Genomic DNA, 16,588 nt, shown 5'->3' on the forward strand with positions numbered 1-16,588 from the left:
CTTAACATCATATGTATGTAATTAAGACGAGAACTTGAACTTTCTATGACACAAGAACCTGTGTCATTACCACTATGTACTTTGCCTTAAGAATTCAGTTTGTCCTACAAAAGGATTTTGAAAATAAATCATGGAAGGACCCCTAAGAAGTCCTTTTTTTTTCTTGGTGCAGAAATATTATTTTTAAATTCTTAACTCTAGAAAATATGTTAGTAGGTTAAAATTTGTGTATTTATAAAACTGTATGTAATACTCCATGAAGACCAAATATTAAACAGCAGTGCTTGGGTGTTCTAGAGCCATAATTAGAATACTGTTTGCAAATTGCCAAAATTCAGTGGGTTAACAAACCAATTAAAAAAAAAAAAACCTCAAGGATATTAGATTTCAAAATGTTCTTCCTTAATTTAGTTTGTCCATTATACTTTATACTAATTATTCATAGTGTTGTTTAACATGCCAGGAAATGTCTTATAATAGAATTTATAAAATAACATCCTTTCAGTAATATGAATATGTACTGTCTTTAGTGTTCTGCTTTTAAATCTCAGATTAAAATATTTTATAAGGAATTATCTAGTTTAATGGGTAAAAGCATGTCTTTGCTTAGTAACTTCATTCATTTAGAATTTTTAAATCAAATGATCGCTTGAGAATAATAAATGGAATAATTGGTATATGTCATTTTGTTGTTGAGCAAATAAGATACAACTTTTTGTAATAAGAAAAATGTATATTACACTATCATAAAATAATAATTTTTCATTTGGGGTAAGGCTTTATGAAGTTGATCTATATATATTTGTATGTTTTTTTGTTTTTGTGTTTTTTTTTTTTTTTTTTCTTGTATAGACCCAGTTGGTAGATTGTTCATTTTCATGAAAAGCATAGTCTTTGACTACTGGTCTTTCTTGGGTCCTGCTAGATATTTAAGGAATATAAAATTAATTTACATATCATTAGACTTCAGTGGGTAAGTTAGAGGTGAAAGATAACAGGTCTGAAGATACAAGTTCTAGTTGAAAACCTGGATGTTCAATTGCCTTTGTTTCTGTTAGGAGGTGGAAGTAAGCAGGAAAGAGCTTGTCTTTTAGTATGGGGCTGGATTTTTGCATGTCCAGATGCAAAAATCTACTTCTTCTGTTTCTTATTCTTACTATTAATGACAGAGGTTCAGAAACTGGTGAGTATGAACTCAGATTGTGTTCCTAGATAGAAAGCTTATTTATAGGTTTTATATTCTGAGGTGTTTAGATGAGTAAAAATATTGGTAACACATTTAAAATGAAATAGAGATTAATTCTTTCCTCATGATTATACAATAGTAATTGCTGAAAATTTTTCAGTCCATTTGATGACCATTAGGTGAAATCTTTGTTCTTTTATTTATTTATTTTTGCTTTATATATATTTATATATTATTGAAGTATAGCTGACTTACAGTGTTTCAGTTATACAGCAAGGTTGATTCAGTTATACATATATGCATATATTATTTTTCAGATTGTTTTTCATTTTACATTATTATGAGATATTGACTATAGTTCACTGTGTTATACAGTAAACCTTTGTTGCTTGTTGCATGTCTGTTTTTTTAATTAGATATCTAGCATTGTATTCATACTAAGTCAAACAAATGGAATCAAAATGTCATAAATTTTTAGTTAGGCAAAAAAGTTCATAGGTTTTCTAAAATATATATAGTATGCATATTATTTATATATATGTATACAAAAGCTTTTCTACTATGCTGATAAAGGCTTGAGAAAGAATATCAAAAAAGAGAAAAAAAGGAAGAGATGGAGAAATTGGAAAACGTAAACTAAATAAAATGGGAGCTCTGAATATGAACTAGAAAAAGTGAGACAAACTAGATAAAAGTAAAAGATCATCATATAGTTTGGTTGTTTTTGAACATGGCTGCCCCACTCCAGTCCTCTTGCCTGGAAAATCCCATGGACGGAGGAGCCTGGTAGGCTACAGTCCATGGGGTCGCTAAGAGTCAGACACGACTGAGCGACTTCACTTTCACTTTTCCCTTTCATGCACTGGAGAAGGAAATGGCAACCCACTCTAGTATTCTTGCCTGGAGAATCCCAGGGACGGCAGAGCTTGGTGGGCTGCCGTCTATGGGGTCGCACAGAGTCGGACACAACTAAAGCGACTTAGCAGCAGCAGTAGCTCATTAGAAACATCTGGAGCTTTGAAGGAAAAAAGCAATACATGGGCATTTATATTTTTCAAATTTTCCAAGATAATTCTGATATGCATCTGAATTTTAAAAAGTGATTACAGGTTTTTCTATTAAATGGTAGTTTTGGTGAGATAGAATTCTATTATTTTTCTGTTGACCAATCATGATGCAATGGTATTAAATGAGTAATAGTTACATAATCACAATGGTAAAAGATGTTTATCAGTTTTCACAATCAACAGCCAGACCAAAAAAAAGATAATTACATTTGTAAACCATGATGGGAACATGATTAGCCTAACAATATAAAATAGTTACATATGATTTGGGGGGTCAAGCAAAGTGATGTGCTAAGTAGAAGTACAGAAATAGACATGTTTTCATTTCCACAGCCAAGTCTGTGTCTTTTGGTTGGAGCAGTTAATCCATTTATATTTACGGTAATTATTGATATGTATGATCCTATTACCATTTTCTTAATTGTTTTGGGTTTATTTCCTGTTTGTCTTTTCCTTATCTTGTGTTTCCTGGTTAGAGAAGTTCCTTTAGCATTCATTGTAAAACATTTAGTGGTGCTGAATTCTCTTAGTTTTTGCTTGGCTGGAAAGCTTTTGATTTCTCCATCAAATAAGAAAGAGAGTCTTGCTGGGTAGAGTATTCTTGGTTGTAGTTTCTTCCCTTTCATCACTTTAAATATATCATGCCATTCCCTTTTGGATTGTAGAGTTTCTGTTGGGAAATCCGCTGATAACCTGATGAGAATTCCCTTGTATGTTGTTTGTCATTTTTCCCTTGTTGTTTTTAATAATTTATCTTTGTATTTAATTTTTTTCAGTTTGATTACTACGTGTCTTGGTGTGTTCCTCCTTGGGTTTATCCTGCCTGGGACTCTCTGTGTTTACTGGATTTGGTTGACGATTTCCTCTCCCATGTTAGGGAAGTTTTCAGATATTATCTCTTCAAATATTTTCTCAGGTCCTTATTCTTTCTCCTCCTTCTGGAACCCCTATGATGTGAATGTTGGTACATTTAATGTTGTCTCAGAGGTCTCTTAGGCTATTTTCACTTTTTTGTTTGTTTTTCTCTTTGTCTATATTCTGTCCTGTAGCAGTGATTTCCCCATTCTGTCCTCCAGGTCATTTATCTGTTCTTCTGCCTCAGTTATTCTACTGTGGATTCCTACTAGTGTATTATTCATCTCTTTTTGTTCTTTAGTTCTTGTAGGTCATTGGTAAACATTTCTTGCATCTTTTCCATTGTTTTCCCAAGATCCTAAATCATCTTCACTATCATTATTCTGAATTATTTTTCTGAAAGGTTGCCTATCTCCAGTTCATTTAGTTGTTTTTCTGGAGTTTGATCTTGTCCCTTCATCTGGGACATAACTTGCTGCTTTTTCATTCTGATTAACTTTCTGTAATGTGGTTTTTGTTCTAGCTGCTGTGGGATTGTGGTTCTTCTTGCTTCTTCTGTCTGCCCTCTGATGGAGGAGGCTAAGAGGCTTGTGTAGGCATCTGGATGAGAGGGATTGATGGTGGGAAAAACTGAGTCTTGGTCTGGTGGGCAGGATCTTTCTCAGTAAAGCTTTAATCCAGTTATCTGCTGATGGATGGGGTTGCGCTGTTTGGTCTGAGGCAACCCAGCACTGGGGTCTGTGGGCTCTATGGTAGGGATAACTGTGAACTCCAAGAGGGTTTACACCAAGGGGGACCTTCCAGGACTGCTGCTGCCAGGGCTCCTGTCTTTGTGGTGAACCCCGGCCAACCACACCTCTATCAGAGACCCTCCAACACTAGCAGGTAGTTTTGATTCAGGCTCCTATAGGGGTTCTGCTCCTTTTTTCTGGGTCCTTGTATGCACAAGATTTTGTTTGTGCCCTCCAAGACTGGAATCTCTGTTTCTTCCAGTCTTGTGGGAGTCCTATAATCAAGTCCCTCTGACCTGCAAGAGCAGATTCCCTAGGGATTCCCAGTCTCTTTGTAGGATCCCTAGTCTGGGAAGCCTGATGTGGGTTCAGAACCTTCACAACAGTGGGAGAACTTCCTTGGCATTATTGTTCTCCAATTTGTGGGTCACCCATCCAGCAGGTTTGGGATTTGATTTTATCATCATTGTGCCCCTCCTACCGTCTCACTGTAGCTTCTTCTTTGTCTTTGGATGTGGGGTATCTTTTCTTGCTGAGTTCCAGAATTCTCCTGTCGATGGTTATTCAACAGCTAGTTGTGATTTTGGTGCTCTCACAGGAGGTGATGAGTATACGTCTTTCTACTCCTCCATCTTGAACAAGAAGCCTGAAATCTTTGTTCTTTTAGATTTTCCTTTCCTTTCCTTGTGTATTTCTTCCCTTTTTTTGGTTTTGTTGTTGTTGCTAGTGGGTGGGAGACATATTCCTTAACTGAATAAGTTTGGTTAGAAAAAAATTGCTCTTTATCTAAAATTGAGAATTATTTTATTTCTTTTTGAGGTCTTGTGATTCTTCATATTAAAAAGTTATTAAAATTGAATATTATCTACCTCAGTATGTGACCCTTTGCTGTTTTTCCTACCTCCTTTTCAATCTTTGCTGTAGTTGCATGCCACTCCCTAGATATAATCTCTTTTAGTTGTTTTAGTTCATTATAATCCATGGTCTCCATGCACCTTTTCATTCTCATATTTCTAGAAATTACCTGCTTATCCTTGAGGACCTAACTGAGGTGTTAATTCTCCACAAATCTCTGAATTATTCTTCTCTCCATCCCCCCCACAGAATTAATTCCCTCTCCTCCTGTTGTCATCATAGCCCTTTATAGGTGGCTCCAAAACAGCTAGCTATTCATCATAGATGTGTCATGGTTATTAAGAGTGGGGGCCATGTGTTACCCAGCTTTGTCTCTTCTAGGACAAGCATGGAGCGAACATTTGTTGAATTGAAATGTTCAGAACGCCATGCTTGTCATGATTGAGAAAACAACTTGACTCATTAAATTTCTCGATCATGGTTGCCCGGACTCACTGTTGCTTGCATACCCTACTCCCACCTGTTCTATGTCGGTTGTCGGGTTCTATTAAAATGCATTTGGGAGCACTCAACAGAGGATCATTTTGAGGAGCTGGAGTGCAAGGGGACTGGCGTTTAGCCTTCATTGACGTTTCATTTTGAGAGTTTGCTTTTCTTCCCACCTTTCTGCAGGATCCTAACAGGAGTATCCATACCAGCAGCAGCAGCAGCAGCAGCAGTTGTAGCAGCAGCAGCAGCAGCAGCAGTAGCAGCAGCAGCAGCAGCAGTAGCAGCAGCAGCAGCAGCAGCAGCAGCAGTAGCAGCAGCAGCAGCAGCAGCAGCACCAGTTTTTCCAAGCCTCACAAATTAATGAAGGAGCACAAGGAAAAACCTTCTAAAGACTCCAGAGAACATAAAAGTGCCTTCAAAGAACCTTCCAGGGATCACAACAAATCTTCCAAAGAATCCTCTAAGAAACCCAAAGAAAATAAACCACTGAAAGAAGAAAAAATCGTTCCTAAGATGGCCTTCAAGGAACCGAAACCCATGTCAAAAGAGCCAAAACCCGACAGTAACTTACTCACGATCACCAGTGGACAGCAAGATAAGAAGGCTCCTAGTAAAAGACCCCTCATTTCCGATTCTGAAGAACTCTCAGCCAAAAAAAGGAAAAAGAGTAGCTCAGAGACTTTATTTAAAAGTTTTTCTAGCGCACCACCACTGATACTCACTTGTTCTGCTGATAAAAAACAGACAAAAGATAAATCTCATGTCAAGATGGGAAAGGTCAAAATTGAAAGTGAGACGTCAGAGAAGAAGAAATCAACTTTACCGCCATTTGACGATATTGTGGATCCCAATGATTCCGACGTGGAAGAGAATATGTCCTCTAAGTCTGATGTGAGTAGTCTGCTTGTTTTTTCTCCTTTCCTGTGTTAGTTTTTCGATAGCTTCAGGACAAAGATGGAGGAAAAGAAATGACAGTTGCACCATAAAATGGTGACAGGAAAGGAGACATGGCCTAGAAATGAATTTCCTTGACCAATAGAAAGAAGGAAATGAAATCATTAAGGAATCTGAAGATGTGTAGGCTATGATTTAAGTTGTTTAAGGGAAGATATATTCCATAGTATAATAATGGGTCATTTGAATAGCAGCTGAAAAATCTAGATGCTCATCAGGACTTAGTTGCTGTGTTTTGCAGTGACTGTGGATTTAGGCAAGTGAGAAGAATGCAATGAAACTAGACTGCATCAGAAAGTAAATTTTAAAAAGAAACAAAATATTAGGGTGCAGTTACAGTGTTGATCTTTTTGTAGTAGAATTAGTTTGTTTACATAGACTAAAAATTGGTGATAGTATTTTTTTAGTACCTTTATTGAGGCAAAATTTTTACAACAATATACTATATATTTTAAATGTATGACTTGATACATTTTGATGTATATGTGTGTCATGAAACCAGATAATGGTATTTTGAAAATGAAATATTTAATGTTTCCCCCCATAATCTAACTGCCCATTTGGAAAGGGGCAGAGTGTATAATCTTCATTACAAGGTTTGCTGATGGGTAGTATCGTCTTTTGTGTGTTCCTTAAAGAACATCTGGCCATCTAATAATCTCCCCAAATATTGTTTGATGTTAAGACTTGCTAAGTCACTTCAGTCGTGTCCGACTTTGTGCGACCCCATAGACAGCAGCCCACCAGGCTCCGCCATCCCTGGGATTCTCCAGGCAAGAATACTGGAGTGGGTTGCCGTTTCCTTCTCCAGTGCATGAAAGGGAAAAGTGAAAGTGAAGTCGCTCAGTCATCTGACTCTTAGCGACCCCATGGACTGTAGCCTACCAGGCTCCTCCGTCCATGGGATTTTCCAGGCAAGAGTACTGGAGTGGGGTGCCATTGCCTTCTCCGATGTTAAGACTTAAACTTACAATTATAGATTCCTTAGAGTTGGAAAGGAATTTCAGGTTATCTATTCTAACCTCCTTCCAATGTAGGAGATCCTACATTTCTAGTGACAGTACTGTTAGTTATTCCTTTCTATTTCTGGAGACTGAGCATTATTTACTATGAAGTTATCTCTTCCTCACTTACCATTTTTCTCTAACTTTGGCCCTCTGCTGTTACTTATCAGTCATGATTGGTCCCACTAATCTCTTTGTGTTGTCAGTATTTCTAGACAATGGTCAGGGAAGACTTCTAGCTAAAAATTGTTGATTATTTTAGAATACTTCTCTTTCTGTTACATAGAGAGGCTACACTAAAGTTCCTAGCTCAAAGGCTGGCAAGGGCTAGGAGGCCTTAGTGGATTCTCCATTTGCATTGGTCTGGGTAGAAAGGCAGCCAGGGTTAGGACATGGCATCAGATCGAGAGACCACCTCCTTCCTCCCTACTCTCTGTAGAGTATTTTGAGCTCATGTCAAAATTTTAAATCAGATTAGGGGCTGCTGCTGCTGCTAAGTCACGTCAGTCATGTCCAACTCTATGCAACCCCATAGACGGCAGCCCAGCAGGCTCCCCCATCCCTGGGATTCTCCAGGCAAGAACACTGGAGTGGGTTGCCATTTCCTTCTCCAATGCATGAAAGTGAAAAGTGAAAATGAAGTCTCTCAGTTGTGTCCAACTCTTAGCAACCCCATGGACTGCAGCCTATGAGGCTCCTCCATCCATGGGATTTTCCAGGCAAGAGTACTGGAGTGGGGTGCCATTGCCTTCTCCGATTAGGGGCAGAGTAGCATATAAAACACTGGAGATGGGGTAATCTGATCCAGCGTTTGGTAAAGGCCTTAAAGTGATCATTTGTGAAATGGAGATGAAAGCAATGGATTTCACAAGCATTTATTTTTCCTCCTTTGCTTTATTCCTCTCCTCTTAATTCACAACTTGCTCTCAATACTGAACTTTCTTGGTATGTTTGACTTTTATTTCAAGTCACTCTGAAATGTTCATTGATGCTGTTGGGGTGTGACCAGTCTATCAAGATCGTCAAGTTTAGCAACTTTGTCTCTCCATATTCTGTCCTGTTGTAGTTGTTCTAGAACAGAGGTTTTCCAGTTGTGGTTTGTGATTTACTAGTGAGCCATGAAATCAATTTAGCATGTCATCACCAGCATTAAAAAAGGAAATAAGAATATATTGTAACTAGTATGGGTAAGTAATGGTTTGTGACATTTTTATTTCAGAGACTGTGTGTGTATTTCTTACAGTAGTAGGTCATCATCAAAATTTTGAAACACACCTTTCTTGAATATTTGCTAATTTGTGAGAAGATCAAATAACATTAATAAAACACTATTTTTTAAAAAAATTCCTTATTTATTTGGTTGAATTGAATTTTGGTTGTGGCTCTTGGGCTTCAGTAGTTGCAGCTTTTGGGCTCTAGAGCACAGGCCCAGTACTTGCCACTTGGGCTTAGTTGCCCTGCAGGATGTGGGTTTTTAGTCTCCTGACAGGAATTGTGCCCATGTCCCCTGCATTGGAAGGCGGATCTTAACCACTAGACCACCAGGGAAGTCCCCATAAAGCACTATTGAGTGATCTTTCTACCTGAAGTTATCACAAATGATCTTCCTCTTTAACTAACTCTGTGTATTCTTAGTTTTGTTTGATTCTTGCTCCTTCCCTTTCATATGTAATTTTTAAGATGCAACTTTTCCTAAATTTCATGTTCAACTTGATAAATGTATCCAAAGCAATATCTTGAAAAACCTTCTGGAATGAAGAGTTAGAGTTGTAATTCCGTTTGGTAGATAGGAAATTTTTAAGATGGTTCATGACATATTAGAGCCACCTATCCAGCGATTGTAATGGGGGTTTTTGTAGTCGTTTGCATATCATTACAAGGAAAGCCTCTAAAGACTTTTGGGTATTCAGTTAAGTCGAGTCACTCAGTTATGTCCGACTCTTTGCAAGCCCAAGGACTGCAACGTGCCAGACTTCCCTGTCCATCACCAACTCCCGGAGTTTGCTCAAACTCATGTCCATTCAGTCGATGATGCCAGCCAACCATCTCATCCTCTGTCGTTCCCTTCTCCTCCTGCCTTTGATCTTTCCTAGCATCAGTTTCTTTTCCAGTGAGTCAGTTCTTTGCATCAGGTGGCCAAAGTATTGGAGTTTCAGCTTCAGCATCGGTCCTTTCAATGAATATTCAGGACTGATTTTCTTAAGGATTGACTGGTTTGATCTCATTGCAGTCCAAGTGACTCTTAAGAGTCTTCTCCAACAACCCAGTTAAAAGGATCAATTCTTCCATGCTCAGCTTTTTTTTATGGTCCACCTCTCACATCCACACATGACTACTGAAAAAGCCATAGCTTTAACTAGATGGACCTTTGTTGGCAAAGTAATGTCTTTGCCTTTTAATATCTGCCTAGGTTTTTCATAGCTATTCTTCCAAGGAACAAGCATCTTTTAATTTCAAGGCTGCAGTCACCATCTGCAGTGATTTTGGAGCCCAAGGAAATAAAATCGGTCACTGTTTCTATTGTTTCCCCACCTATTTGCCATGAAGTGATGGGACCAGATGTCATGATCCTCGTTTTTTGAAAGTTGAGTTTTCAGAAGCATGTTGTATAGCCTCCATATGTTGGAGTTTTTAATAGTTTTTTTTCCTGTAATTGAGGTCTAATCTTACTGCATTTGAAAGTTGAGTTTTAAGCCAACTTTTTCACTCTCCTCTTTCACTTTCATCAAGAGGCTCTTTAGTTCCTCTTTGCTTTCTGCCATAAGGGTGGTGTCATCTGGTGCTCGCTTAGGCAGCACATATACTAAAAATAGAGTGGTTTCATTTGCATATCTGAGGTTATTGATATTTCTCCCGGCAATATTGATTCCAGCTTGTGCTTCATCCAGCTTGGCATTGCACATGATGTACTGTGCATATAAGTTAAATAAGCAGGGTGACAATATATAGCCTTGACCTACTCCTTTCCCAATTTGGAACCAGTCTGTTGTTCCATGTCCGGTTCTAACTGTTGCTTCTTGACCTGCATACAGATTTCTCAGAAGGCAGGTTAAGGTGGTCTGATACTACCATCTCTTTAAGAATTTTCCACAGTTTGTTGCAGTTCACACAGTCAAAGACTTTGGCATAGTCAGTAAAGCAGAAGTAGATGTTTTTCTGGAACTCTCTTGATTGCTTGAAATGTTCCCTTGGTATGTCTGATTTTCTTGAGGAGTTCTCTAGTTTTTCCCATTCTATTGTTTCCCTCTATTTCTGTGCATTGATCACTGAGGAAGGCTTTCTTATCTCTCCTTGCTATTCTTTGGAACTCTGCATTCAGATGGCTATATCTTTCCTTTCTCCTTTTGCCTTTCACTTCTTTTCTCAACTATTTGTAAGGCCTCCTCAGACAGCCATTTTGCCTTTTTACATTTCTTTTTCTTGAGGATGGTTTTGATCACCTCCTCCTGTATAATGTTATGAACCTCTGTCCATAGTTCTTCAGGCACTGTGTCTATCAGATCTAATCCCTTGAATCTGTCACTTCTGCTGTATAATTGAAGGGATTTGATTTAGGTCATACTTGAATGGTCTAGTGATTTTCCCTAATTTCATCAATTGAAGTCTGAGTTTTGCAATAAGAAGTTCATGATCTGAGCCACAGTCAGCTCCCAGTTTTGTTTTTGCTGACTGTATAGAGCTTCTCCATCCTTAGCTGTAAAGAATATAATCTGATTTCGGTATTGACCATCTGGTGATGTCTATGTGTAGAGTTGTCTCTTGTATTGTTGGAAGAGGGTGTTTGCTATGACCAATGCGCTCTCTTGGCAAAACTCTGTTAGCCTTTGCTGTGCTTTATTTTGGGGTTATTTGGGTATAAAATCCAACAACTGTACTTTCCTTATTGGTTTTCTAGTAGTGCTTTTATTGTTGCTGCTATTGGTTTAATATTCTAAATATAGGTGGTAGAACAGAAAGGATTGACTAAAAGTTGTTTCAAGTAAACCAGGGTCCAAAAGACTTTATGTGTGCAAAGGAGGATAAAAGAGGGCTGAAATTCCCTTTCTCCACTGGTTAAGGTAGCTTGTGTTTGGCCTTTCTGCTACCTGGTGACCCTTCTGTGGTTAAGACCAAAGGAATAGGAAACAATTGTAATGGAGAGCACTAAGCTACCCCTAGCCTCCCTTGGCAAGCAATGAATTGGATAGCCTGGGACAGACCCACCTTCAAGGACACCATTCCCATTGTGCTGGTGGTGAGCCTGTCTGCATCTGAGTAAGTAGGATCAGATGACCTGATCTGTCTGAGGACCTTTCCGGCTTCATTATTTGAACATCAGTCAGATTTATGTTCATTGGTGGAGGGCCGGGTAGAGGGTAACTTTACACATAGCAGGCAGAGTTCATGGACTTTGGGAACAGTAGAAGGACACAAAAAGAAATTGAACCAAGTATGAAGAATTGGGAAAGGCCAGGGGAAAAAGATTATTCACCTGGTATGTCTATAAAGAAAGTATCTTGTCTTGGCACAGGATAGTTAGGATTAAAAGGAAGAATTTTTTAAAAGAAGCTTTTCCATAATTAAGTTAGATTTGGGTTTTATCTAAAAAATAAAAATGCTGTTAAGATGGATTAGGAAGCTTAGATTGTTGATCCGTATGTTTCTTCATTTGATTCTCTTCATATGTTTCTTGGTTATGATTTTTATATACTTTGGTTTTTTAGAAATATTTACTTATTTATTTATTTGGCTGTATTGGGTCTTTTAGCTGCACACGTGAGGTCTTTTGTTGCAGAGCAGGGACTCTCCATTTGTGGCATGCACTCAGAAGTTCGCAGTTGGTGGGCTTAGTCACTCTATGGCATGTGGGATCTTAGTTCCCCTACCAGAGATTGAACTCATGTCCTCTGGATTAAAAGGCAGATTCTTAACCACTAGACCACCAGAGAAGTCCCTGAATTTTATATACTTTGTATATGAGTAGAGAAAAAAGAAGTGCATCCTTGGTTTATATGCCCATATGATTTTTGAGGAACCATTTATTTGTTGATGTGCATGTGGGTAGGGAGGTAGTAGTCAAGTAATTAGGAGTCTGTACTCTGGTGTCAGGCTGTTTTTGTCGTTGTTTTTTTAATAAACTTTTTATTTTGTATTGGGGTATAGCCAATTAACAGTGTTGTGATAGTTTCAGGTAGACAGTAAAGGGGCTCAAGCCATATATGTACATGTATCCATTCTCCCCCAAACTCCTCTCCCCTCTAGGCTGCCACATAACATTGAGCAAAGTTCCCTGTGCCATACAGTAGGTCCTTGTTGGTTATTCATTTTAAATATAGGGGTATGTACACATCCATCCCAAACTCACTAACTATCCCTCCCCCCATTCTTCCCCTCTGGCAACTATGAGTTTGTTCTCTAAATCTGTGAGTCAGATAAGCTGTGTTTTGAATCCCAGCTCCACCAGTAATCTTGGGCAAATAATTTGACCTTCTATATTTCTAATTTTCTTTTCTTTCTTTTTTATTTTTGTGAAATAGAGATATTGCCTTTACGTTTTAGGATTATTGTGAAAATAGTCAATTTAGGTAAAGCACTTAACACACTAACCAAAAAATGTTATGAGCTATTGTGCCATGATTTGGCTTCTGGCAGTCCTTATTACCTATAGCTTTGAAGGAGATTTTTTTATATTCAGAAATACTTTAGAATTCTAGTGGACTTTTTCAAGTGTGGGTTAAATGTTTTAAAGGGGAAAAAGCACTTGAAATATATGTCACTTTGCCCTGGATTTTGTGTTGAGGAGGTATATGGCCTTGATAGTGATGTGTACATATAATATGGTAACTGGAAAAATACAGGATAGGGAATCTCAGTATTAAATCTAAAGTTAAGCCAAAGTTTCCCAGGGTCTTTTTAGCTTTTTAATTAAATGAAATAAAGGGCTAGGGCTTACCTAGTACTGCACTGGTAGGCACTTGGTAGATTTTTGCTATAGTAATTGCTATTACTATGAAAAGAAGATATCCTAAGAAACGATTTCTTTGGATTACTACTAATATGACTGAAAGAGCAATTTTTAAATAGGATTTGAAATTCCTGAAATGCTTCTCATTTTATAAAGAAACCTAATATTGTCACATGAAAGTCCATCAATAATTTTCCTTTACAGAATTTGGGAGGTGGAAGCTGGGAGGGTGGGGAGGGAGGCAGAAGGACTGTTTTTATCGTGGGTGAACATTTAGCAAAGACTGAAAACATGATAAGGGCCTGTTTTTGTTGGGTGTGTAAACGTCAGCATTAAGAATAGTTTGCATTTCAGAACTTAGGTAATTCCATTAGAGTAAAGCTGTTCTTGGTTGAAGAATTCATCTTTTTGTAGCCATAATGGTCACTTGTGGCAAGTGATTGTTCTTACTAGTAACTGGCACTAACTAGCAGCAAGAAAGGGGAAGAATCTGAGTGTATCTGGGTCAACTAAAAGTTTGTAATTCTGTTTTTCATTAACCTGTTGAAACGTTAATTTAGAATAAAAAAAAATCCTTTAACTGTAATTCCCTAGTTTTTCTTTTTCATGTAACTCTGCTTCTAAAGATAAGTTTTGAGTTGATGTTGTTTTGTGATATGAGGAAGTTTGGTATTCATAGCAGAAAAGGGGGAAAAACAGTAAAAGAAAATTGAAGTAACCATTTATGATCAGATTCAGTTATGGTAGTAATTTCCTTATCATTGCCTTCACTTTGTTTTTTAATCTTGCTTTGTAGAGATTTAATCGTAATTTAAAAGTACAGAAGTTAAAAGTTTTCATTATGTTTCCTTGTAAATGGGCAGACTACATTTGGCAGTGTGAGAAATGAAATCTTAATCATATCTTGATAGTTTGGCTTACCAAAGTGTTTTCTTAGATAAAATCTCGACAAAGAACAATGAAATCTCATCAGATAGAGTGGGTTTTCCTGAGAGTGGTTGGTGGTTCAGATACAGAGTAAAGACTTCAAACCAGCTTAGCAGAAAGTTTCTTTGGAAAGAAAAAAAGGAAGGAGAAGGAAAAAGAAACTCTCCTCCCTGCACCCCCCCACTCCCTCCTCCACCCAACTTTTGTGGTGCCTCATTTCCTCTGGCCCCGCCCTGTCCCCTGCCCTGCTTACACTGTCTGGAGCTGGCAGTAAATGTCCTGCTGTTGAAGCACTGGCCTCAGGTTTTTATGTGATGGAACGCTGTGGCAGTCAGAGAAGAAGGTCTTTATTGTGCTTTCAAAGTGGCTTTTTAATGGCTTGTAATTCCAGCACATGCAAGAGCTGTAAAGTCTGTAAGGATGGTGTGTGAGCAGCTGGAGAGGCCATTCATTAAAGGGCTGCCCTGACCCTCTGGGGAGGGGGGTTCTCTCTTGTTGTGGACTCCTATTCTCTGCGTATTATAACTGGAAGTAAACAGTACCTGAAGGTGTGTACTTCTCCTCTATAGATGTAGCCCTGGGATGGAACATTCTTTAACATCATTGGCAGAAAGGTAACTTTGTTGGATGCCAGGAGACATTGCACCTGACCTGTTTCCTAATGCTTGGTTGGTTGCTGTCTGTTGTCTGTGCTCAGTGTGATCAGATGGAGGAGGGACAGCCTAGCCAGTCCACTGGTCCTTTGTTCAGCCACATTCCTCACTTATTCCAAAAAGGATTTGAAACAATTAAACCGATATATTAAAAAAAAAAAACTAAGAGGCTCTTTCTCTTCCTTGTTTGGGTGCTATACCATGCCCGAATGGTTTTTCAGTTTTTAAGTTAAATGGCAACCCACTCCAGTACTCTTGCCTGGAAAATCCCATGGATGGAGGAGCCTGGTAGGCTGCAGTCCATGGGGTTGCTAGGAGTCGGACATCACTGAGCGACTTCCCTTTCACTTTTCACTTTCGTGCGTTGGAGAAGGAAATGGCAACCCACTCCAGTGTTCTTGCCTGGAGAATCCCAGGGACGGGGGAGCCTGGTGGGCCGTCGTCTATGGGGTCGCACAGAGTTGGACACGACTGAAGCACCTTAGCAGCATTCCTTAGAAGCCCTTAGGTAGCTGAGGGTCATGAACAGACAGGGGGCCCTACATTGAAGAGTTGGTTGTCATTAAGAATTGCCAGCACTCACCATTTTCACTTGCTTGTATTGAATTTTTTCTCTCCCAGTAAATTTTGTGAGCCTCCTTCAAGGAAGCTGCTTTGCCTATTCAGTGCATTCTTGTTTCTTACCCTAGGGCCCGTGATTTTTATGTCATTGTCCCATCTGTTATCTAGACACAAAGTCAAGGATGTGACTCAACGTGGTATTTGCACAACTAGCTTTACCATGTCATCAGGATGCCTGATATTTGTAGCTAAACTTTCCTTCAGTGCTTTCTATGTGCCAGTCACCCTTCTAAGTACTTCACTTGTTTTAACTCACTTAACTCTCAAAACAACTCTGTGAAAGACTCATTATTCCCATCTTATAGATGGGAAAACTGAGGCTCAAAGATTAAGAAACTTGCCCAACATCACCGTGTTTAAAGTAGAGCCAGAGTTTGATCCTACTTGGTAGAGAATGCACTCAAGAGGAGTTCAGGGGTGAAGCAAATCTTACTATTCCAGGCATTCATATTGTGATTACAGAGATGTGCTTCATGAAATTGGCGTCATTGCTGTGAAAGCCTTTTGTGTTTATTTGTGTGCTGGCCACTCTGCGTGGCATGGGTGATCTTAGTTCCCCAATCGGTGATCAAGGACCCTGCCTCCTGCTGTGGAAGTGCAGAATCTTAACCACTGGACCACCAGGGAAGTCTCTTGTGTGTGTGTGTGTATTTCGATGAAAGCCTTTGATACCGTATTTCTTATTCCATTTATGAATCCTGTTTCTTTGACCTATCCATTTGTTTGGGCTCTACCAACAGCCTTCAGGAGGTGACAGGTTGTCTTCCTGGGTGGGTTTGGCATGCACAGTCAGAACTGCGGGATGTACAATGAAACATCCAGGGACCTCTCACTTCATAAACATATTCACTTAAAATAAAACTGACCCTCGTAGTTCTGAATTTTAACATTATTGTAATGCATCATCAGCACTGGTTCCCAGCTCTCAGAAGTTTCCCCACCTTGCTTCTGTGTGAGAATTTATGTTTAACAGAGCTGAGCTGTAATTTTGAGCTTTCCCAGAAGGTGCCACCAAATAACAAATGCTGTCCTCCAGTTTGAAGATTCTTTTTGAATATTTAGTTCCATTCTGTAACTTCATGTTATAATGCCTCTAAGGTATTCAAAACATCGACTGGGCTTTCCTTGAATTAGGAGACAAGATAATGCAGTGGATTTAGGTAGAGGGTGGTTTTCTTTTGGTGTCTATGTAATTATTTAACCAAGTTTGAGAAATTGTTCTCAGTGGGTAACAATTTATGACTGTAAACTTTCAAGGCAGTGTCAAGGTCCACAAAGAAAAATGACCCCTAAGAGGCTTCT

The 16,588-nt window shown here is 38.8% G+C and overlaps 1 protein-coding gene across 3 annotated transcripts in view; it reads left to right on the forward strand.

The window, feature by feature from the left end:
- Positions 1–16,588, forward strand: part of MLLT3 (MLLT3 super elongation complex subunit) — a 273,832-nt gene that overhangs the window by 196,879 nt on the left and 60,365 nt on the right. For all 3 annotated transcript variants that reach the window (XM_081570026.1, XM_081570017.1, XM_081570033.1), the window contains one exon: positions 5,367–6,074. In XM_081570026.1, coding sequence (XP_081426152.1) covers positions 5,367–6,074 — 708 coding nt within the window. The remainder of the gene's footprint in view (positions 1–5,366; positions 6,075–16,588) is intronic.

The sequence above is a fragment of the Giraffa tippelskirchi genome, chromosome 1 (genome assembly GCF_054371585.1).
Source record: "Giraffa tippelskirchi isolate mGirTip1 chromosome 1, T2T-mGirTip1v1.2.pri, whole genome shotgun sequence".
Taxonomy (NCBI): Eukaryota; Metazoa; Chordata; class Mammalia; order Artiodactyla; family Giraffidae; genus Giraffa; species Giraffa tippelskirchi.